The sequence below is a fragment of the Notechis scutatus genome, chromosome 1 (genome assembly GCF_049901735.1).
Source record: "Notechis scutatus isolate UNSWTSFEM ecotype Mainland chromosome 1, rNotScu1.2, whole genome shotgun sequence".
Taxonomy (NCBI): Eukaryota; Metazoa; Chordata; class Lepidosauria; order Squamata; family Elapidae; genus Notechis; species Notechis scutatus.
The window spans coordinates 21,094,364-21,118,657 of NC_142009.1; the positions used below are offsets into that span (position 1 = coordinate 21,094,364).

The window sequence follows — 24,294 nt, forward strand, 5'->3', positions numbered from 1 at the left end:
TACCTGTACCTCACCTGTCCTATAGGCAGGGGTAGGATTCAAGCAGCATTACTACCGGTTCGGTAATTGTTTTGCACACACATGCGCGCTTTGCAAGCACACGCACCAGATGCACATTGTGCATACGTGTAATACACCATAAGCTGTGTCACCCAGACAGCTGATAAGCACTGCACGCAGGTATGCAGCGTTTCAAAAAGCACTTTTTTACTGCTTTTTCAACCTCAGCTGTGCCGCGCAAAGCAGCTGAGGTTGAAAAAGCAGGAAATAAAGGTCATATAAGAGCCCAGGTGGGTGGGTGGGCCAAACAGCAGCAGACACAGAACTGGTTCTGTGTCTGCTGCTTTTCAGAGCTACCGGTTCTATAGAGCTGGGCAGAACCGGTAGCATCCCCCCCTCTGCCTATAGGAGATAAAAGCAGCATCAAAGAAACAATACAGCAGCAGCAGCAGGAGAAGGAGGAGGAGAAAGAGAAATTTTATTGTTTCTCTCTGTTTTACATGTACTCACAAAACATTCACCTTAGACACAAGACTCGGGATTCTTATTTAAAAACACCCTGCTTTTTAATTATTCTTTTAAGGAATTTGGTTTGCCATTCTTTCTGTGTGTCATGATCAAATACAAATATTTTGAGGATATTTTAGATATCAGTTCATTTGTGCCTAGAGATTTGGCAACAAGTCATTACAGGCCCAGGCCTGCTGCATCTTGGATGAGTCAAGGATGTAAAAAATGCTTGAATATTTGCTTATCAGAGATTGTCCTGAATTTCTAGTCCGTGTTTCAAATAAATCACTCCAACTTCCTTCTGTTGTTGTTGTTGTTGCTATTGTTGTTTGGGGGGGATACGTAATTTGCAGTCTGATTTGCTTCAGTTATTGTTCACTAGAGGTGGACTCATTTTTCAAGTCTAGGTTTAAGACTTGCCAGTCACCAGAGACAGTCAAGCCTCACATTCAGGCAAACATCTGTACAGAATACAGAACATTAATTAGCAAGAGAGAGGAAGGAAATAAGAGTGATATATACATGCAGTGATCCTTAAAAGCTTGTGGACGCTTTTAAATTTTCAATATTCCTGCATAATAAATAGTATCTAAAATATGTGTTTTCCATAATAAATCTGAAAACTAGATAAAGATAATCCAATTAAATAAATGAGTCAAAAACATTATATTTCTTTGTTTATTGAGGAAAATACATAATACGGAATAACAAGAGTTAGAAGGGACCTTAGAGGTCTTCCAGTCCAGCCCCTGCTCAAGCAGGAGACCCTATTCCAGGTCAAACAAATGGTTACCTAATATCTTCTTAAACACCTCCAGTGAGGTGGGCACCCATGACCTCTGAGGGCAAGTTGTTCCACTGATTAGTTGTTCTCAATTAAAGAAAATATCTCTTTAATTCTTCATTGGATCACTTTTTAATAAGCTTCCATAGGTTACTTCTTGTTCTACCCTCAGGTGCTTTGGAAAATAGGTCAACTCCTCTTCTCTGTGACGCCCCTCAAATATTTGAAGGCTGATATCATGTCACCCCTAGTCCTTATCTTAGACTAGACATAGTCAATTCCTGCAAACCATTCATCATATACTTTAACTTCCAGTTCCTAATCATCTTCCTCTTCTCTGAACTCTTTCTAGAATCTCAACATCTTTTTTTGTATCATGGTGACCAAATCTGGATGCAGTATCCCAACTGTAGTGTTACCATTACTGTCTAAAGCAACACTTCATGTGACCTTGATACTTGCCCTCTGTTGATGCAGCCAGGACTGTGTTGGCTTTTTTGGCAGCTGCAGAACACTGTTGGCTCAAACTGGTGGTCCACTAGGACAGGGGCCTCCAACCTTAGCAACTTTAAGTCTGGAGGACTTCAACTCCCAGAATTCCCCAGCCAGCAAAGCTGGCTCGGGGATTCTGGGAGTTGAAGTCCTCCAGGCTTAAAGTTGTCAAGGTTGGAGACCCCTGCACTAGGACATCTAGATCACTGTCACAGTTACTGAAAAGATCCAAAGCTACATCTTTGTGTGTTTCACGTCTAACAATAAACCACAAGTGATACTTTATAAATTAAATATACCCAAGATACTTTAGTTAAAATTGGGTGGAACAGTTTGGGTTTAGTTTGCTGCGGGAACCCAGCCTTTGTCTTAACTTTTGAGAGGAAACCAGGCTATGATGTTATGCCATAATTCGGTTGGTTGGCTAATAAATGCATAGCATACAATCCAATCACAGCAACTGTGTGTTTGTGAGTTGTTTGCACCCAGTCATTTTGCCCTAAAGCAGAACAATGAAATAGAAATAGAATGTAGGAAGCGAGGGGTCCTTGGCAGGGGTGGGCTTCAAAATTTTTAGCAAAGGGTTCTCTGCCCAGTTGCTGGGTGGGCGTGGCCATGATGGGCGTGGCCTGGTCAGCCTCCTTCACCATGGCGGAGGGGGTGTTCTTGCCCTCCCTGGGCTCCAGAGGTTTTCCTCGAGCCTCCGGGAGGACGAAAACGGCCTCCCGGGCTCCAGAGGCTTTCTGGAAGCCGGAAATGAGTCCATTTCTGGCCTTCCCAAACCTCTGGGAGGCCCGTTTTTCGCCCTCTCTGAGCCTCCACACGTGTCCTGCACTTACCTGCTTCCAAAACGGGCTGCGTGGGGACTCCTGGGAGGGGTGAGGTAGGCGGGGCCAGCCAGGAGTGGGATTTGGGGGTTGTTTGAACTGCACAGAATCTTAGTTAGGGGCTCTCCAGAACCCCTGTGAACCCCCAGCAGCCCACCCCTGGTCCTTGGCACTCTTATGTTACCTAGTTTGGTAATGAAATGTCTGCAAGAAAACAACCAAGCTCAGAGAGGCCCTCATTTCAATCCAGAGCTACAAATATTCTCCTCTATCAATGTAAGAAGCCATAGTATTTTTCACAAAATAGCAGCCATCCTGAGGATCATAAAATGGCAGCCATGCTGGGTTCTACAAATTGTTTCCAGTCAGCAAAAGTGGTGGGGGAGCAGAGAGATTATCCCCACCACTTTTTTTAGCCTTCAGAATGCTCCAAACCATTCATCACTGTTGGGTTTTTCCCCCTCTTCAGGCCAGAGTAGTATATGACTAACAAGATCCTGGTCTGCAGCCCTTCACCACTTTATATTCCGAAATTTATGCAGTCCCCAGAGGCTATAGTATAAACGAACAAAACATTGGAAGCCAATGCTGTATACAGCATCTTGCCAGTTTCCTATTCATTTTAATTAAAAACATCTACATCAATAATAAAATAGAAGGGGCAAGGGGGCTGGTAAACAGAGAAGACAGCTCCCTTGAGAAAACTTTATAGTCATCTGATCCTCAATTTGATATGTTCTATCAAGATATGATCCTGCTGAAAAACAAGAGAACAAATTAAGGTTTGCATCTCCATGATAAAGTTATTTTTCTACCCATTCTAAAATCAAGAACTACACCAAGAAACATTAGCAGGCTTCTTATAAGCTTTGCCTTCCTTACTTCAACAGCAGGCAAAATTCCTTATTTAGAGCCAAGATTAACTGGATCAGATTCAGGTTACAAACAATTCTGGCTGATTAATAACATCCTGAGCTTTAAGACTCCTTGATTCAGATAAAGAGTAGGGCTACCATAATCCCAGTTATTATGATAGGCTTATTTGGACCATACTGTGCAAATCTACAAGAATGAGAATTTGGCTAGAAATTGTACATCAGACTAGAAACTAGGAAACAGTGAGTTCTAGTTCCACCCAGTTCCAGCTGGGTGACTTTGGAGAAGACACTCCTCAGCCAAAACCCTCCTCACAGGATTGTTGTTGTGGGAAAAATAGGAGGAAGAAGGAGTATTAGGTATGTTTGCTGCCTTTAATTATTTAAAAAATTAATGCAGTATAAATAAATACATTTATTCACTGGCACAAGATAGAGCATTCTCACATCTTTGTCTTCTTTGCTTCATTCATCACTTGTTCCAGGCCACAATGTGCAAATGAAAATCAGATGTTATAGCTGTAAAACTGTAATGAAGCACAAAGGTAATGTCATCCTACTTTGCTCCAACTATTTCTAGAAATGCAATTAAATGCCTCATTGAAACATATCAAATGAAGTCAATAAAAAGATTTTTTTTTAAAAAAATGCCCCCTTTAAATCATCAAAAAGTAGAAAACATACAGTATATTCTTGGGTGTGTCAGGGCCTTCACAGAAGGCAGAAAAATAAAATAAGGTAATTCTCTGGCACCATCTTTTGGACTCTACAGGAACTGATTCAAAAATGTAGTGCAGATAATTTACATTGTAGTTGGAACTGGATAATTAGAATTGCATATAACATTAAAAATAACTAATCTGTTTATAATTGCACTTCTGGAATGCTTAATTCTGACATAATTAAGCACACTGTGGAGATTAAAGGCAAATCCTTCTACAAAAATACAAATTGCTGGTGCAACTGCATTCTCGCTTCTGCATTGCCTTGGTTGCTCTGAGTCTAAAGTGGCATTTTTCAACCTTAACAACTTTTAAATTTGTGGACTTCAACTCCCAGAATTCCCCAGGCAGCATGCTGGATCGAGAATTCTAGGATTAAAAGTCCATACATCTTAAAACTGCCAAGGTTGAAAAACATTCTCTAAAGGCTCTTCTACTACTGAAGAGGTACAAAGAAGACTGGTCAAAATTATCAATGGATTTGAGATGCATTTAGATTTAATGGTTTGAGCTTCTTGAGTTAGAAAAGACAAGGAAATGATGAGTTTGATAATATCAGGGCACAAGGATGGAATCCCCCTATTTATAGCGCAAGGACTTTGTCATCCAGTGACATTGATGGACAATAGTTGGACAAAAAAAAAAGTTTCTTCAACAAGAGCATAATTAATTGACTTCATTGTCCCAAAATGCAATGATGGTCACTAACTTAAATCACTTTGAGGGCACTGAAGGAGTTCTCCATCAATTACTATGTATGAAGGCAGCTAAGGCTCCTGTGTTGCAGAGAAGCAGAGATAACCTCGGATAAGGTAGATGCAGACCATTAGCAAAGTGTGAGCTCAGTCTGCAAAGACAAGATAGCATGAGAAATGTAATGATCCAGATGAAACTCCCTCTGATATAAGAAGGGGAAAGGCTTCTAGGATTTCAAAATTCTGTTGTTATTATTTACTAGAAGACCCACCCCACAATGAAATATTTTGGGAAATGTGTGTTGTTTTTTTAAAGGCAGGATAGAATAGCTCCGCTAAAGGGAGAAGGAGGAAAAATTCTTAAGGGAGGCAGAAACAAGCACCAGTCTTCTTGTCTCCAAGCAGAAACTGAAGTGGACAGCTTTTAGAAATACAGATTTGGTAATCCATTCAGAAAGACTGGGTCAAGACCAAAATTCAGATAAGCAATAAACAAAAGGTTGAGCAAATTAGCTCAAACACCTAGGATTTACATTTCCTCTTGTCTATAGAGCCAGCTATGACCTCTCCATAACCCTTCCCTGACCCTCATAGGAATCTGACAACAGTGAATATAATATTAAAGGACATGTTCTTGCACAGGAAAAAGGAAGCGCAAATACAAAGCCCAAAGAAGGTATAAAAACCCACCCACTCTCAACTCCATTTTGTCAGCTGTCCCAAAATCACATGTGGTTGGTGGTTCTGCTTCATCATTAAACTTTCTTTCCAATCAGCCTCCATGTTGTTTCCAGCCTTTCTCCCAGTTTGGAGCTGAACCAGATGGATTTTCTTTCCAAAAATCCCTTGGATCATCGTTTCAGAGATATTTCCTTACCAGATTCCTCAGTGCCTTCAACAATGGCAGAATTTCTAATGCAGTCTTCACTGGAAAAGTTGGGATACATTCAGAGATGTATCTGCCTTGAAAATAGCGCATGTTGAACCGTATAGCACAAACATCAGCACAGGAAATGTTTTCTAACGTTTTGAATTGTGCCATAAACTTTTCTTTGATCATATTTTTGCCACAAAATGTTTTATTAAATTTGCCAATGTTCAGTTCCATAAGAGTCATGGGCCCGACTTTGAACAGATTCTGTAATTTAGTTCATTTGTGATATTTTGGTTACGGAGATTCTCATTTAGGTCATGGTTGACCTAAAAGTACTTTTTCTGAAAGACAACTGGATTTGGGTATTTCTTTGTAAATTTTTCACTTCTCATCCAAGAACTGAAGAACCTCCTTGACTAAGAGAAACATTTTCAAAGAAAATACCAAGAAAGTCCAGTTGCTTTTTGAAAAAAGCAGCTTTGGGATTTGGTTGAAATGTTTTGCTGTATATGCACCATTTCAAGGTCAAAGGAAAGTGAGTTTAATAGTGTGCATGCGTGTATAAATTTTATTTTTATTAATTTGCTCAAGCTACCAGTTGTTAGATGTGCAGGAATCTTTGTGTTGAGTTGGATATGTGAATAGCGTGACAATCATCCAGGTTGAAGATGCACTTCACTGTGCATCTTAACAGTGCAGTTCCTTAACAACCACTGCAAGGAACACTTTTCAGTTTAGAAAACTGGACAAAGAATTCAGCCAATTTAGACTTTGGTTTTTAAACAAAAATGTTCAAATCCTTATGGATACAAATACTGTATATTCTAGATTTGTTGCTTATGATTGTGATACCACACACTTAACTAGATCAATAGTGACAACATTGTAAATTATTCATTATTCTCCCACGCTGGGGAATTTAAATGACAAATTATATGTGCTTTTCAAACAAAGCCTATATATCTATTTTGTATATGTGGAATTTGAACTATCAATGTGTATAAAATACTCAGCCCTCTGGCTCAGTGTCTGAACCTTGGAAATTGTCTCTTTCAGCCATCTCTAATTTCATATACACTGAACTTGTTAAGTATTACAAACCCTGTTCAACTGTAATCACAATAACAGTATTGCTTTAGGGTTTTTTAAAAATATTTTTGGAATTTGAAGGGGGGAAAAAGAAGTGAATGTGGATTATCAGGGTAGCCTTTGATAGTACCATGATTTATTTCGGGGCAAAAGTCCCCAGAATTACAACATCAATGCTTTGATCTACTAAATCAAAGGGGCAGCTAAGAAAGGCAGGCTAGAGAATTACGACTCAGCTGCAAGACAGAAAAAACATCACCCCTTCCAAATTACAGGTGAAGGCTGAGGTAGGTCACCCAAGTTATTAAGTAGCATAATCGAGTGGTTTAAGGTTGCAGAGATCTTAGTTGAAATTGTGAAAAATATACACCTCTTGTTGGAATGATGCCTGCATAAGGGCACTTGAAGGCCTGATTTAAGTAACATGATATATTGTTTCTATAAACACTGAAATATGAAGAAGTATCAGTATGTTGAAGTATGCTTATTTGTGGCAATAGCAGCAATGTTATACTAAACAAAATCCCCCTTTTCTGGTAAGTGTGCAATGTAATCATTTACATTTGCTGGGAAAGTCACTATTTTCTTTCTCTCTGAACTTTTACCATTCCCTCCAACCCTAATACATTACTGAGAGGCAGGATGAAGAGAATTCTCAATGGAATGTAAACAAAGCCAAGGAATCTGTGGGACCGTCACAGGATCTGCATTATGTCATTTCTAAATGGAGTTCCCTTGAATGAATCCTAATGGCCAAGGAACAGGCTGCAAGGGGATCCAATTTTTTTTTTTTTTTTTTTTGGGGGGAGGAGAATTAATCTGAGGAAGTGGAGAATCAATCAGAACCTGAAGGGGAGGAATTTCTGGAAAGCAGCTGCCTAGTTTTTATGGAAATAAAAGATGCTGCAAGTCTGCCAACAAGTAAAAAGATGGCTAATTTGGAACTGCATCTTCGTTTTCAACTTCTTCACCAACAATATTTATTAAACGAATTCATATCTCACTCATAAGTGACTCATGAGTGGTTTATATATTCTAGCTTCCATCTAATCCATCCAATCCATAGCTTGCTGGGGAATTCTGGGAGTTGAAGTCCACAAATCTTAAAGTTGCTGAGGTTGAACATGAATCAATTTGAAACTCAACAGCCAGGGAGCTTGACTAACCATGAGCTTTCCTAACTCCTGCTCCAGAGTAAATTATTTTATAAAATGTTACTTCAATTCTGGTTCAGTAAGAAATTCAGGATTGTAAGTATGGATTTTCCCCAAGATCTGGATGTTAGGATGCCAGCAAAGATTATAAGCAGCTGAGAGTAAGGATATGCTTCACCAGGTCCTTAACTGCTGATATTCATTCTCAACTTTGTGACATGTTTCCTTATGGCCACATGAGCATTTTAAAAATACAGCTCATTTTCCTATAACCTGGAATTATAACTGCCTAGAAACAGTATGACATGTGTGAGCTAATTTTATCTGAATGGTCATCTGTCTATGAGTCCCTTCCCTCCAATTTCTGCCAGGCAGATCAGGTTAACCATAATTTAGAGACGTACACAGAAATTATGACCAAAACACAAAATACGCAGGGAATACCCTGGAAAAAAATAAGTTTTTTTTTTTTTAAAATTGAAGAACAGAATTCCAATTGATAGATTAGAGGGCAAGTCAATATCGGGCCTTCAGGCAAAAATTATTACTTTTGCCTCCAGAAGACTTTAAAGTGACATGATGCACCTTAAATAAATTAAGGGGACAGCAGTTCTCTTTTGTCATTGATGCTTCACTTCATGCTCTTGGCAAAATCTTCACCTTTCTTGATGGAAGCTTTCAGCTCTCCAATGGCCCCAGCCACCATCTTCTCTTCAAATGGAGTGATCTTGCCAATACCCAAGTTTTTCTCAATACCATTTTTCTGAGAACAGGGAAAGGAAGATTGAAAATTAGCACACTGTAGTAAGACAATATCAGCAAGCACAACTTTTCACCGGAAAATCATTAGCTCCTTTAAAGCATAAGATAGACACATGGGAGCAGAAAACACATACGTAATATTTGCAAATTTCAAAATGGGTCAAAGTAGCTGAGCCATATTTAAAAGAAGGCTCTTGATAAAAACTAGTGTCAATGATGCATACTAGTAGCCTACGAATGAACTGCTGTTAACTAATACTCTGGCCTGACCTGTTCCACTATTACTATTATTTGACTAGGTTCTTACATATCAAGAGCTAATTGCCCACTTGTGTACATTTGTCCACTGGATAACTGACTCGGAGCTATTATAGCTCCAACTCACCCTGTATTTACCCTACACAGGCTACTAATTAGAGTGCTGGTTTCAATTTAATAAGTACTAACATGGATTTTGGAAGCTTGATTAGCCATGGGCCTGATTGATAGAAAACTGCCTCTGCAAATCAAGGGACCCATTTTTAAAGGTCATCACCTCAAACTTTACCAAGATAATTTGTTATTGGCCATTGTTACAGGATCTTAGTCTTAGGGCTTGATATCTTAAATCCCATCAGTCACAGTCAAAGAATCGGAGTCTACTCCAGCAGAAACAAAAAGTCCATTTTTCCAAGGATATTACAGCCACCATTAGTAGATGTAAGTTTACAGACTGTGGTTCTAATGGCTGTTTACCAATTAGACAACCCCTAAGTCCCACCAATAGTATGCATACGTTGAAACCCGCAGATCTAAGGGATCATCTCCTGTTAGAATTCTGTTCAGATTTGTACAAGAAGCTCATTCTTTCTGCCACACAGCAAGGCTTCCTTCTACTCTGATCTCAGATTATCAAATTCATCATCTCGGAACTGTTGGCAATCCAACTCTCTACATTTCTCTTCTTTGACAGGCTTTTAACAGGTTATTTGTTTTAGTATCAATTTTAATGTATACTGTTGTATACTATTCTGAGTACTCTGCAGAGCAGAAAAGCAGGGCAGGAATGAAGTAAACAGTTTTGGGGTGCCTTTTAAAACAAATGAAAATAACAGGCAAGGACAGCTCCACAGCAGCCATACTGTGAAAATCTATTCCTAGGGAAAAAGAGCAGGCATGTTCCCCATGTTATCTAATGTTACCTATTTAAAAAGGTCTGGGATAATCTACTTTTTGATTAATATTACTATATGTTGCTGTCTTGCTGCTTTATTTGAATGTTGACTGCTTTCATTAATTAAGTACCACTGGGAGGTTTTTCCCCCCCTAAAATATAAAGTGGCTAACAATTACATCACTAGAAGACAAATAAAACAAATTAAATTAAGAACTGCTCAGATTATGTACCCCAAGTAGCAGAGGTGTTGAAAAGTAAGGACATTCTGTTTCCTCTGATCGGACGAAGGCGCATTCAATGACACCTTCTTTCCCATTCACAGCATCTAGGACTGAGAAGACAAACCGGGCACCAGCATAGGCCATGGACAATGTAGCTGATCCTATTGGAATAAAAGGGGAGGATTCAAAGATAAGGAAATGCTTCTGTGGAGTTTCCCATAAATTTTGTCAATATAAATTTAATAGTAGTCACTTCATTTCAATCACTGAAATACATTTAGGTATAATACATTAGGTATAATGTTCTCATTAGTTTGCCTAAGAATCAATGTAGCCCATACAAGAGTAAATGACACCTATTAGCCTGTTCCACTAGTCTCAGGTGTCCATCTATATTATGGAGACAATAAAGTTGATCCATCCTAGAGAACAACTTGAGATTTCAACACTGTGGATTGTTTTCTGCTTCCTTATTTGTTCTTGGGGTTGTTGTTTTTTTAAGAGGAGGATTGGCTAACAAGATTGTGTTTATCATCTTGTCTAAGAGTTAACTTTTTGGCTCCATCCTTTCCTAAACAATTTCAAATAAAAACTGTAATAATAAGGTCTCATACATTGAGAACAACCAGTGGAGCAGCATGCCTCCAAAGGTTGTGGCTACTCCATCACTGGAGGTTTTTAAGAAGAGACTGGACAGCCATTTGTCCAGAATGATATAGGGCAGGGGTGTCCAACCTTGGCAACTTTAAGACTTGTGGACTTCAACTCCCAGAATTCCTCAGCCAGCAAAGCTGGCTGAGGAATCTGGGAGTTGAAGTCCACAAGTCTTAAAGTTGCCAAGGTTGGACACCCCTAATATAGGGTCTCTTGCTTGAGCAGGGGGTTGAACTAGAAAACCTCCAAGCTCCCTTCCAACTTTGTTATTCTGTATTCTCCTTTCCTGTTTCTTTTCTACTATGTTTAGCTTATAAACCTGAAGGCAGAGACTGGCTTGATCTTACCCTGCGTAGTGTGTTACACATTAGAAACTTCACAAAAGGAAGCAAAAGCAAGTCAGACATCGCTTTCCAAAGGCAGGATATTATCCTGAAAAATAGCAGCAGTGAATCTGTTTCTTTACTATTCCTCAAGACTAGTACTTGGCTCTAATTGTCATCTGCCCTGAAATCTGAAAAAACACAGAGAGGTAGGCCTTTGCCCCCATTGTAAGCTTTTGTCAGCCTCCCCAAGAGTTGTGGCAGGACAGGAAAAATCTAACTAGCAAGCCCTAAGAAATCGAGAACATGAAAACTTAATCCAACTGAGGCAGCACAGTTAAAAACAGCACCGGTTTTTATACTGAAATGATAAACTGCTAACGACTGGCACGGTGTATGCCTGGGCAGGTGGCCAATGGAAATTCAAGGCAGGGATCCGTTTGCAACAAGAAATAAGCCTCACTTAGGGATGCAAGTTGCCTTTTGTGTTTCATAGTTTCAACTGATAAGCTGGGATCTTGGTATGTATGTACATATGATTTTGTGTATATATGTGTAGGTAGACTCACAACTGTAATTGAGTCTGGCCATTACAGTTGTAAGATGTGCTGATCATAAAGCAGGTCAATTACATGACCAATCAAATTTTACATGCCTTTTTTTGCAATGTTCATTAAGCAAACCCATATTTTACTACAGGCCAGTTTTCACTAGAAACTGGAAATAATTACTGGTTTGCCCCAAAAACCTCATAAATCATGATCGTGTGGCTGTGGGATACTGCAAAGGGTATAAATGCAGGCCACTTGCCAAGCACCCCAAATGTAATCATGTGACATGAGTGTGGGCAACCATCAGAACTTCAAAACTGGGTCATAAGTAGTTTGGGGGGGAGGGGTTCGTTGTAACTTCAAATGGCTACTAAGTAATTGGTTGTAAGTTAAGGACCATCTATCTGTACTGGCTTTGCTTACTGGCAAAAAAACAAAATGTGATGTTTTGCGCATGCATCAAAAGTTTTTAAGGATTAAGTTGCCTATATAGTACATTTGCTCAGATTTTAAGGGACCAGGCCAGTGAGGCTTCCCTCTATAGCAGAGACAACAGGACTTTCCCCACTATAAGCTCAATGCACTCACTGAGCAAGCAGCATTAACATTCAGTAGCAAAATCAAGAGGCCTCTCAGAGATTATAAAAAGGCTAAAGAAACACAGAAACCATTTCATTTGATTTAGTTATGTGTTCATTCTTACTACCATATTAATATGGCAGTCTATTTCAAATTCATGGCTCTGGGCAATTAGTAATAATTAAAAATAACATCAAAATATAAAACACTAAAACATACACATGGAAAAAATGCAGCCAGGGTAAAAACCACAATACAGTGGTACAACCATTGCATGGGCTTTAAAAACACGCTCACATCCCCAGGCCCGTCAATAAGAGCCATTGGATAAACTCCTTCCATTACCAGCCAAACCAATTACTCTGAAGAAGGTGGTCACAAGAAAGCCATGGGGAGTCTTGAGAGCAGGCTGACCCAGAAGATCACAAATGAGGAACCAACCCATTGTATGGATAACCCTTATGAGAGGAAGATGGGAAAAGTGCTGATACAAGCAAGAAGATGATTGTGGCTACTATGGAATCTAACATCACCACCCCCAATTTCTCATTATTAAGGTCTTGTGTGGTTTCTTGCAGTTACATATTAGAACAGCTCATCTGTACTACAAACAATCCAGGTAGAGGAAAAATATTCCACAAGCTAACCTGCGCCTGCTTTTGCTTTGACAACTTCAGTTCCAGCTTCCTGAATCCTTTCAGTGAGGGTCACCAGCTGATTTTCAGGAAAATCCACCTTTGGGGTACACTGCAACAAGAAAGGAACACGGGATTTATCTCATCTCTCTTATGTTATATTTGGTTTTGAACAGGAACTTTCAACAGCAGAACTGAAGCTTCTTTCTCTATCCCTTAGTGATACACCAATCAAAGATCAGATCTGCATTAGCTCATATTGCAGATCCAGTCTTCTGGTCAACATTCGTACATTTGTGTTCCAAGAGCAGTGGATTCTGTCAGGAAAAGGAATGTGGAACCCAAATCCTCTACTCCACCATTTCTCAACTATCCTCCCCCAAAGTTTCCAGAAGAAAGCAGCTGACAGATTCATTTTAAATGAAAACAACCAGGAGGCTGATCAATGGGGCAGAGACCTGAGGAAGGGGTTCGGCATTTAGTTTTCCAAAAGAGAGTAGAAGTCCTTTAAAATAAGAAAGCAGTTGAACCTTCCAATGGTTCTTCAAGAGCAACCCCATGTAGGGCACAAAGGAGTAGTCCAACCATGAGGGAATCAGAGCAAGTGACTGAAGGGGCTTCTAATCTAGGAAAAAGATGGAATAGCCCAGACCTGGGTGGTCCAAACAATCACAGCCATTCAATTTTGGTAAGATTGACCCAGGGACGGTACCTCCCTGTCCAAAGCCGCAGAACTTCCAGGCATTGGAACATAACTTTGACAGCTTCAGTTGGCTGCCCCAGAGTTGAAAGATATAATTATACCTCAAACCTCAAAATTAGGCTACTTTCATATGTTTGAACACAGAGCTGCATTTGACAAGTGGTTGAAAGCAGAGAGCAGCTTCATCCCAAATTCAAATTCTTTTCATGGGTCCTGCAGTTCTGCATAGAGATATGGATTTTGAATGCTCCCTTATCAGCAGCCAGAGCTACTCAGAAAAAATGTAATTATACCACACACCTGTGAGATTAGGGGGATGATGGTCTTCCCTGCATGGCCACCGATCACAGGAACATTGACACGAGCTGGATCCAAGCCCTATAGAAACAGCAACTTTCAAGATATATTTGGAACTCAGCTCTGCACCAAGCTGGCTGGATAAGCACAATGTGCATAATTCAACAGTAGAACCTCCCACTTCTCACAAAACAGAAAAAAATGGAAAATGACAAATATGACAACAAGATGTATAGTTTGTAAATCTTCCTTTTACTTTTACGTTTAGGTTTTTGTCAGCGAAATTGGAATTCAAACACTTACACTGTTTAGGTTCTCAATTCCAACTGTGTTCTGACCTGGATTTTTTTTTCTCAATTTAAAAACATACAGCTTGTTACCTTGAGGGCCATACCAGAGCTGTGCATGTCATGGTGAAAGATGTGCTTCACTGAAGCCAGGAGGCTTAATGGTAAAAAGGGAACATTAAGCCTTTTTTTTCCCATTCAACTTCAATATCCCCAAACTAAACATTTTTAGTCCCACTGGGGAGCCTTAGGAATGCAAAGGGGATGATGCTGGTGGGCCACCTGAAGACCAGGTGATGTTTCTTGCACCTCTACTCTGAATTACCCCAGACAGGCTACCATCAGCCAGGCTGTTTCTTTGATCCGCAACAGGAAAAAGTACATATCTGCATACTGCTTAGGGTATTTTAGATGTATTTTAGCCATGTACTGTATATACTCAGTATAAGCCTAGTTTTTCAGCCCATTTTTGTGCTGAAAAAATCCCCCTCGGCTTATACTCGAGTCAGATTCCCTCTGAAAAAAAATGGTGTGGAGTCGCGGCCTCCGGCGGCAGCGACTCCCAACAGCCAGCCGGGAAGGGAAAGGCAAAAGCGTTTTGCCTTTCCCTTCCCAGCCGGCGGGACTGGGGCCGCTCGGCGGCAGCGACTCCCAACAGCCCCAGCCGGGAAGGGAAAGGCAAAAGCGCTTTGCCTTTCCCTTCCCAAGCGGCGGGACTGGGGCGCGCCGGCGGTAGTGACTCCTGACTCAGGGGGCCTCCGAGGGAGGGGAAGAGAGTGACTCCTGCCTCCCGCTGTCATCATCATCTTCTTCTTTTGGGTTAGTGAATCAATTAAACCTTTCATGATAGTGAGATCGTTTCCCAAATTAATTATTTTTATTTTTGAAATTTACCAGTAGCTGCTGCATTTCCCACCCTCGGCTTATACTCGAGTCAATAAGTTTTCCCAGTTTTTGTGTAAAATTAGGTGCCTCGGCTTATATTCGGGTCGACTTATACTCGAGTATATACGGTAATACCAAGAGAGATGAACTGCTTTTTCATAGCTCGGCGTCTTTGCAACAATTCACTAATGTGTGGTTGGCCCAAATGTGGTCAGTGAACAGAGATTCTTTGGTCGTTTTCCTCTTTACGTCCTGACAGCAAACTAATAATGCAGACTAATTCTGGAAATAATCGTCATGCAGCCAAACCAAAAAGAGTAAATCAGAACCATGTCATGGGAAGCCTGTTTATGATCCTAGCAAGCCTAATGCCAAGATGACAAGAGGACATACTGTCTCACACAAACAGACAAATGTGGTTTGCAGTTGGCCAGGATCAGTTTTCCCAGCATGGCTTTTGAGAGGACAAGTTTTCTACTGCTCATGAAAGACAGCTGGGTGACTATGGGCCAGTCACTCTCTCTCAGCCCCAAACCCTCATAGGGTTGTTGTTGTAGGGAAAATAGGAGAAGGAAGGAGTTTTAGAAATGCTCTCAATCTTTCTGTTATTTATAACAATAATAAAGGTAGGATTTTTAAAAATCTAAAAAAATATGCCAAAATGGTAATGAATTATGATTCATGATCACATTTCTTGACCATGCCTGTTTGGTCAACCAGTCAATGGGAGAAATTAAAATATACCCCCAAAAAAATCATTAGGAATGAAAGAAATTTTATTATGGTCCCACAACTGATACACTCCTAATCTGCTCTGGATAATTCCTGATTCCTCCAAAGCAGATCCGGAAAATCACATAGAAATGTACTAATTGGTTCCCAGACTGATAATAATGTCCTGAAACTTTATGTAAACAGCCAGCTGCAAGCTTTTCCATTATAGTATCAGTGCAGACCCACCTCATTACCATATTATAGGAAGTCTATTAATCAGGAAATTGGTGCCCTAATATACACAGGGATAAATTAGCTCTGAAAGAGAAAAAGTGTAGTTGCTGGGATTTTTTTTATGTCTATGCCTCTTCTCAATTTTATTTTAGCAAGAGAATATTGTAAGTGTCATGGAAAAATAAATTTTGTTGAAGCTGACAGGATAGAAAGAAGGATCAATTTCAATTGAAAATGCTTTGCTGTGAAAATGACACCATTGATTGCAACCCGATTATACCAACATACCTTCAATTCAGCTACAAAAGTATTTGCTCTCACAATGTCCAAAGTTGTGACACCAAAAATTGTGTTAGGATTATATACACCATGTTTCTTAAAAATCTCGGAAGTAATTGGGATGGTGGAATTGACCTGAAAAATGAAAATAGTTTATTGTCTCAATTTTAAATATACTACATTCTTTTGGGGTTTGTTATCTTAATTTTCTAATATTTTAAGCTTCCCTTGAAACAGCTCTCACCCAAAATGTTTTAAAACAGAATTTCAACTTTATATATTTAATATTATCTTGAAGGTAAGATGAAGGTAAGATGATAAAACAATCATAAAACAGTATGTGAATTTCAGCACCTTTTCCTTTACAGTCAAAACCACAAGAAAAGTATAAAGGAATAGATCCCCACCAACTGTTTTAGTAGCACAGCACATGCATACGGAATTCCTTGCATATATTCTAAGTAACAGTTTTACATAAACAGTTCTACCATTAATATCTGTTACCTCTCAACAACCATTTCAGTAATTGGCTGTTCTCTGTTCTGTGGCAGGGACAGGGAAAATGGCAGTCTGTGATTCTAATCTGAATGAACATAGAGGTGATGAAAATCTATGTATATGGCTCTCTTGGAAACATGAAGAGTGTGTGGATAATAATGCTCAGGCCATTTGGTTTACACCAGTTATAGTAAAAACAGAGATGTGTTTAAAATGGCAGCAATGTGTCTACTTTGTGGCTTATATGTAGCCATTGCAGCCAACCACAACATATTTGCATGATATTTCTCAAAGACCATGGCTGGAATGTACTTACCGGATTTGCAATAATACAGATAAGAGCTTTAGGGCAATGCTGGGCACAAGCAGCTGCCAAGGTAGCAACGATGGTAGCATTTGTATTGAACAGGTCATCACGAGTCATCCCTGTATATTAGCATAAAGAAGCTGTTAACAGTGTTCTGCACCCTATCCAGATCATACTTGACAGACATGGCAACATAATTTACTCCCTATGTACTGCAGTGTACAGCTAGAATTGCTCCACCCACCCAAAAGCTGTCTCTTCTCTTTCAAGAATATCCCTCAAGATATTCTGGTCCAGTGGTGGTATTCAAATACAGTTGCCACAGGTTCGGTGGGCGTGGCTTGGTGGCCGTGCTTTGCACGCATGCACACACTTTGCATGCATGCGTGCCCCAAACACGCACTTTGCGCAGGCGCAGAGGTGTTCTAACTTGCCTCCTGCAAGCCTGCACGATGGTGGTCACTGCAGCAGCTGGCGCGCGGCACTATTCTGCACCGCGCAAAGCAGCTGCACTTTGAATTCTGGCAATAAAAGTGAGTATGGGAGCCCGGGCAGGTGGGTGGGCCAAACACAGAGCAGTGGAGAGAACCGGTTCTGTCTCCACTGCTCATCGCCGCTACCAGTTCTCCAGAACCGGGCAGAACCAGTTGAATACCACCACTGTTCTGGTCTCCAGCAGGCATCTGAATCACAGAGATAAGAAACAGTTTACAGGACTGATAAACGATTCCTAACAAATATCCTTTGGAGGCAGCCAGAATTTATACTCTTATAACAGCAAATAAACCATCATTCCTCCCTTCTCCACACTCAGATGAGTGTCAGATCTAAGGTCAAATGGAAGGTCAGACACCTCCTTCATGACTAGAAAAGAAATCTCAGACTTTAGACTGAGTCTGAGATTTTGAAGGATTGATAATCTCATCAGAACTTTTAGTATTTATCAATTTTGAAATTATCCATCTCCTGCAGAGAGGGATTTTGGGTGGTGTACAAATAAATATTAAAACATTAAAAATAGCATATAAAATTTTAAAAGACAAGAATGATTAAAAAATCAATGTTAAAATTAATTAAAAAGCAGGGTGAGGGCTTTCAGGGAGTTAGCCAGCCCCGTGGCTCCTCTCTGAGCCCCATTTGGCAGCACTAAATTGTTAAATGTATTTTAGGAGACTTAAAATTGATATCAAAAATTTCATGAAGGATCAACCTGTTCACATTGCAAAAAAATGACACCCCCCCCTCATACAATGCTCTCAAAGAGTCATATGTAGCCAGTAAAAAGCACAGCAGGCAAAAAATCCATGGAAACTAAGGCTAATGCCTCCTTAAATGACTCTAGCTGATTTATAATCCTTATAGAGTTCTATTGCAGAGATGGGAAGTACTAAGAATCACAGGAAATAATTTAGTGCCAGCAATATTGGACAAAGGAACAAAATAAGGAGATGTCTGCTACAATATAGAAGAGGGGAAATCTTTCAAATGGGTTAAATAAAGTACCGTAGTGTTTTGAAGAATAAGGAAGAAATTGACAAAATACTGCAAGTTTTATCTGAAGGAGCCCATGTGGCGCAGTGTAGAGTGCAGTACTGCAAGCTACTTCTGCAGCCAGCTGCCTACAATTTGGCAGTTCGAATCTCACCAGGCTCAAGGTTGACTCAGCCTTCCATCCTTCCGAGGTGGGTAAAATGAGGACCCAGATTGTTGGGGGCAAGAGGCTGACTCTGTAAACTGCTTAGAGAGGGCTGTAAAAAGCACTACAAAGCGGTATATAAATCTAAGTGCTATTGCTATTTAATTTATAGGGCAGCACATATTAAGATTTATTCTAATTTCACCAAATACTTTTATAATAGATTCACAACAGCCGAACAACAGCATACAAGGAACACTGCAGCATAGATACAAGCTCTTTTTTTCTTATTTTGCAGAATATAGGCAAATGTTACTATCCATTATGGCTAGATGTTCTTTGCAATGACTTTATGTGACCTGGATCTCTTTGCAATCTCTCACACTACAACTTACCAGGCTTTCTAGGGACTCCAGCTGGGATTACTACAACTTCACTACCCTTTAGGCAATCTGGCAACTGCTCCGGTCCTAGGAAACCTAAAGCAATGAAATGAGCAACCATATTTACAACATTCTGTTGGCTGGGAATTCACTGAAACATTAACATAGTGAAAAATTGTTTTGTTTAGAAAGATTTGTACCTGTGATACAAAATTTTCTATAAATACCTAAGAATCTGGACATTTTAAAACTGATTCCCCTTTTCAGTTTCAATGGTATTACAATAACTTGTTGCTCACATAACATAAATATAGCCAGATTAGGATTCCTGTGGAACAGGTTAGATAAACCAGTAAAAGACATAAGGAGTATACATGTAAAGCAAGCATAATACCTAAACTGATTCACATCCAAGAGATATAAATAAATTTTCAAACTGGACATGACAGGCTCAGACTACACCAATAAAACAAATTTTATGATAAACAGAAATCCTAGATAAAACAAAAAGATTTCAATTTCTTGAGGTCATGGAAATGCCTCAAATACATCGAGCATCTAATTCCTGTAATACAAACCATAAATTTAGGGTTTAGAACCAAATAAGGTCATTAACTATTTTTATAGTCTGGTCTTAACTTTCACACAATTAAAGTAAAAAAAAAAAAAATCCTGGTCTCCCAAGTGCTTTAGAAAGCTGGATTCTGAACAATCCATACTTGTTCAGAACCAAATTTAATAGGACTTAAACTGTAATAAAGATAATCTAAACTGCAGTTTTCACAAAAGAGTAAATATCCTCCTATCTTGAATTGTAGGATACAGGGGAAACTCATTTTAGATTAACAGATGAGGAACCTTTTTCCTGCCAGTGGTTGCATGCCAGGATCAATCTCTTTTCCTCAGTGCCCATGGGTGGACAAGAAGGTTATATTGTTTTGAAAGCATAAATGATCTGATTGCCTTTGGAAGCTTTTAAAATCAGGCAAACTGAAATAACTAGTCAATCCATGATTGAGATTCTGACTACTGTCTTCAATAACTAGTTCTGGGATTGAAATCTATCAATTGTAGCTTTTACTATAGCAACAGTACCCATTTAATAGATTCTCTGAATTAGTGGTGCACAAGGAAATTATAAAAATAAAGATATCTGAAGTGAGCAGATATCTGTTACCTTTCACTTCAGCTCTTGTTTCGATGTGGCTGAGGTCAGCTGCAACACCAGGTGTGTGCGCGATATCATAGAGATTGAGTTGACTGACTAAGGGGCTGTTCTTCAGCAAGAGGGAGAGAGGCTGGCCAATTCCACCAGAAGCACCAAGTACAGCCACTTTAGCATGATTCTGAATAGGGCAAGAAAAAAAAAGAAACATGGAGATCCAAGTGTGCATACTAGAATTGTTTGCAAGAAGCTTCTCAATTTTTCATATCATTATCCCTTGTATTGCAGCTCAGGCCATTGTATGCTGAGCTTTGGAAGAATGGTAAAGTGTTTAATTTATTAGATATCAAATATCAAAAGACAAAGTGAAATATGGCAATAATAAAAATCTCTGACTGCAATTCTAGGTGCAGAATTGGTAACTCAAGCAGAGAAGCATATAGCACAATGATTTTCCACTGGGGTGGGTAGACATCTCCCACGTGGGTCTGCTACAGCCTCCCCACTTTAACTAGCCTGAATTTGCTCTTCAAAGTCCCATCTGTTTGCCTTCACCAACAACCAACAAGGAGAGGCATGGTTGAGGCAAGCTGTCAGGAGAGCTGTGAATGAGAATGTTAACAGGCTGTGACCAGCTGACTGTTGGAGAAAGCAGAGACAGGACAGAGCTGGCTCTAATCTGGCCAGATTAGCAGTGCTTGTATAGAAGCATCTGAGTGTGATCAGAATCTGCTCATAACCTTAATTCTGCCTTCCTGCATGCAGCTGGCCTGACTGAAGCCATATTGTTGCCTCGGCTCCCATCTCAAGTATTGAAGAAATCGTTATTTGGGGGATAAAATATAAAATATCTCAGAGTCTTTACCTTCAAAAAAAAATTTTTATGTCCATATTCATCTTGTCTGTACTGAATAGGAATGAACAATGAAATGCTTAACACTGTTTGTGATCTCCTAAATGTAGAAATAGATTGTTTTCTGAAGAAATATGTGGTAACATTAACTTGTATAAATCCAAGCACAAACAAGAGAACATCAGCACTTTTTGTAAAAGTCTAAATGCTTGTTGGAATTGAGCAATGAATTCTTATCTCCATTTAAAATCAAGGAGAGAAGCAACCTAGAACTAAGGAGAAATTTCCTGACAGAACAATTAATCAGTGGAACTTGCCTCCAGAAGTTGTGAATACTCCAACACTGGAATTTTTTAAGAAGAAATTGGACAACCACTTATCTGAAATGGTACAGTACAGTGTTTCCTGCCTGAGCAAAGGGTTGGACTAGAAAACCTCGAAGGTCCCTTATGACTCTGTTATTCTGTTAAAATGGCTTGCTCTAAGCTGTTTTAAGAATTTCCAAAAATCAGCTGCCCAATTGCAGGAATGTATCAGAAACCATGAGAAATATGTTGAGATAGATTTCCAACCTGTGACCAAAGAAAAAAGTTCAGATATTTACATTTGAGGGTTTAATGGTACATTGCATTGCATAATGCATTTCTGTTACAATTGCAAATGTGAACGCAACCTTGTGTTGCAATTGGCTAATGGAATTAACTAAAGGTAGAGGGAAGACATCCAAGATAACTGTGTTCTTCTGCCTGTAGTGACGTCATATCTGGCTTTAAAGTTTTGGTATTTTATCAAGTTTTATTCACCTCCCCATGAAAAGCTAGTTCCCAATCCCTAAATAAGTAAATCAAGTCTTACAAAGATTTTAAGATAAGGGAGTTCAGGAACATAAAGAAAATAAAAGGCATTCATTAATCTAACCACACCAAGTGTTAGACTTAAACCAAATCAACTTGTTTGTGATCCTTTCTAGGCATCTTTTCCCATAATTGAAATATAAGCTAAATCTTTATTCAAATATTTTATCCAAGTTTCCTCACAGGCTTATGCTAATTCTAAAGTTACATCTGAAGATGAGGAAAAGAGGTTTAAAAATGGCCCATTACCTATGTACTAGACATAGTATCTGGACAGTATGTTCTTGCTTTCTTGTCCCTTATATGGTATATAGCATCTATTAAGCAAGCAGTAAGGAAATGCAAGGAATATATTCAACAATAACTGTATGCCAAAGGCGGGATGCATCACTGAGCTGGGAAACTGCACAGCAAGTTAATTTCTTTAACTTCAGTTTTAGGAGATATCAGGCAAGATAATCTTGATAAAAGACAGGAAATGTACAGCCCTCTATAGGTTATTCAGCTGTGATTCTAGCACCTATAGAAATTCAAATGAACACTAACAGGGCATTGATTTATTGAACAAATTCAGAGGAAAGATACATATTTCCAACATTTGCATAAACCAAATAATAAAATATTAAGCTATGAACTGAAATTCATTAGGTCTAGTAACAGATATAAAAAGTTCTTGCCCTAAGACCTATACAAAGTAATACAATCAAGTAAAAATAAAATCAATCCTTCCTTCTAAAGTGAAACGAAACATTAAAAAGAAAAAAAAATTGCATGTGTGAAAAGAATCAGGAAAAGATTTCTGATCTACACTGTTTAATTGTATATTAATTAACACATTCTTCAGCTTTGCTTTTTTACATATTGATGGATTTGTGGGGTTCTGATAAAGCACCATTTCACAACATAATTTTCTTATTCAGTTATTAAATATGAAGACACCTTTCACATTTTGATTGGCTACTTACACAGGTGATCCATAAATTAAAATCCACATGAACCATTGGCCAGAACTACCTTGTCAAGACCTTAGCTCCAATTCCGGAAATCCTTTACTTAGGCAGGAACAAAACATAAAATTTGGATCACTCACTCCAGATTCTCCTCTGCACAGCAGCCTCCACCCTCTTACTGAAATTAAATTCCTACCGTGCACAAACGTGTATTTTTTCCCCTTATCAACCTTTGTTTCTCTCCCGTTGTCGCTGTAGTGGTAGAGGTCACTTTTAGACCAGTGTTTTTCAAGCATAGCAACTTTGAGGTACGTGTCCCAAAAAATGCTTTTTTCAAGAGGCAACTGGACTTTCTAGTTTTTCTTTGAAGACTTTCCCTTGTCATCCAAGAAGCTTCTTCAGCTCTGGGACAACTGTGACCTGGATGACCCTGAATCTCTACAGACTTTGAGGTGCATGGATTTCAATGACCAGAATCCCCCGGCCACCCTACTATATGTAAGGAGCTGGCTGAGGAATTCTGGGAGTTGAAGTCCACAAGTCTTAAAGTTGCCAAGGTTGGACACCCCTGCTCTAGACTCTTCTAAATGGAAAAAGGTCCCAGTCAATCCATCCTAAGGCCTAAATCGAGAACGCCAGCAAGGGAGTAAGATTGCCGGGGCTGCCCTGCGGGGCACGTCTAGCCCCGCGTTCTCTTTAACGAGGCCGGCCACAGAGCCGCCCTCCAGACCCAGCCGAAAGAACGAGTCTAGCCCTGCAATGTCTGCTCTGCATTCCCCCACGCTCCTGGCTACCTGCGAGGTGGTGCCGAATCCTCTACGAAGCCCAGCGCAGGCAGATCGTGTGAGACGGGAGAACATGGCGGGAGACGTCGGCAGAAAAGAGGAAAGGACTGGACGGATTTTGCTTCTTATCCTCGACGACCTCCAGGCTGCGTGAGGGCACCGCGAGACCTTCCCCCCGAACTCTCGCGACAAGCTGGTGGCTCGCGCTCGGCGGCCTTGATTCTTTTAATCTCGCGAGACCTGTCACATCGCGAAATCCACCGTCGGCGGTTTTTTTTAATCCCACGAGGGTGGGGGAATAAAATCCGGGTTTCAAACGGCGTTTTATTTTCTTTTTCATTCTTGCTGCTTTCAATTATGGTTGAGATGGGCGACGATATACATTTAACGAATAATTAAATTAAATAATAAATGGAACCCAAAAAACGAACTCTGTCGCTGATTTTAGCGGTCGCGTGAGGCGGCAGCCTCTGGCTGCCTTGCGTTGTGATTCCGATTTAGACGTTTGTCACAGCGGCAGAAAAGTTTCTCCATTCATGCTCACGTTTTTCAAAATGAGAA

General features: G+C 39.8%; 1 protein-coding gene across 1 annotated transcript; it reads right to left on the minus strand.

The window, feature by feature from the left end:
* Positions 1–8,452: 8,452 nt before the first annotated feature.
* Positions 8,453–23,920, minus strand: MDH2 (malate dehydrogenase 2). The gene is made up of 9 exons (XM_026672438.2): positions 23,743–23,920; positions 20,304–20,472; positions 19,139–19,222; positions 17,117–17,226; positions 16,312–16,437; positions 13,907–13,984; positions 12,916–13,015; positions 10,171–10,322; positions 8,453–8,785 (listed from the first exon to the last, which is right to left on the minus strand). The coding sequence occupies exons 1-9, from the start codon at positions 23,806–23,808 to the stop codon at positions 8,654–8,656; spliced, it is 1,017 nt and encodes a 338-aa protein (XP_026528223.1). The 5' UTR covers positions 23,809–23,920; the 3' UTR covers positions 8,453–8,653.
* Between the last annotated feature and the right edge of the window lie 374 nt (positions 23,921–24,294).

What these genes read in the sequence shown, in the direction of transcription:
- MDH2 (XM_026672438.2), bottom strand. Translation starts at nt 23,808, where the DNA reads ATGTTCTCCCGTCTCACACGATCTGCCTGCGCTGGGCTTCGTAGAGGA. An exon ending in GATTCGGCACCACCTCGCAG is followed by an intron (nt 20,473 to 23,742) that starts GTAGCCAGGAGC and finishes TGCCCTATTCAG; the next exon opens with AATCATGCTAAAGTGGCTGT. An exon ending in AACAAGAGCTGAAGTGAAAG is followed by an intron (nt 19,223 to 20,303) that starts GTAACAGATATC and finishes TCATTGCTTTAG; the next exon opens with GTTTCCTAGGACCGGAGCAG.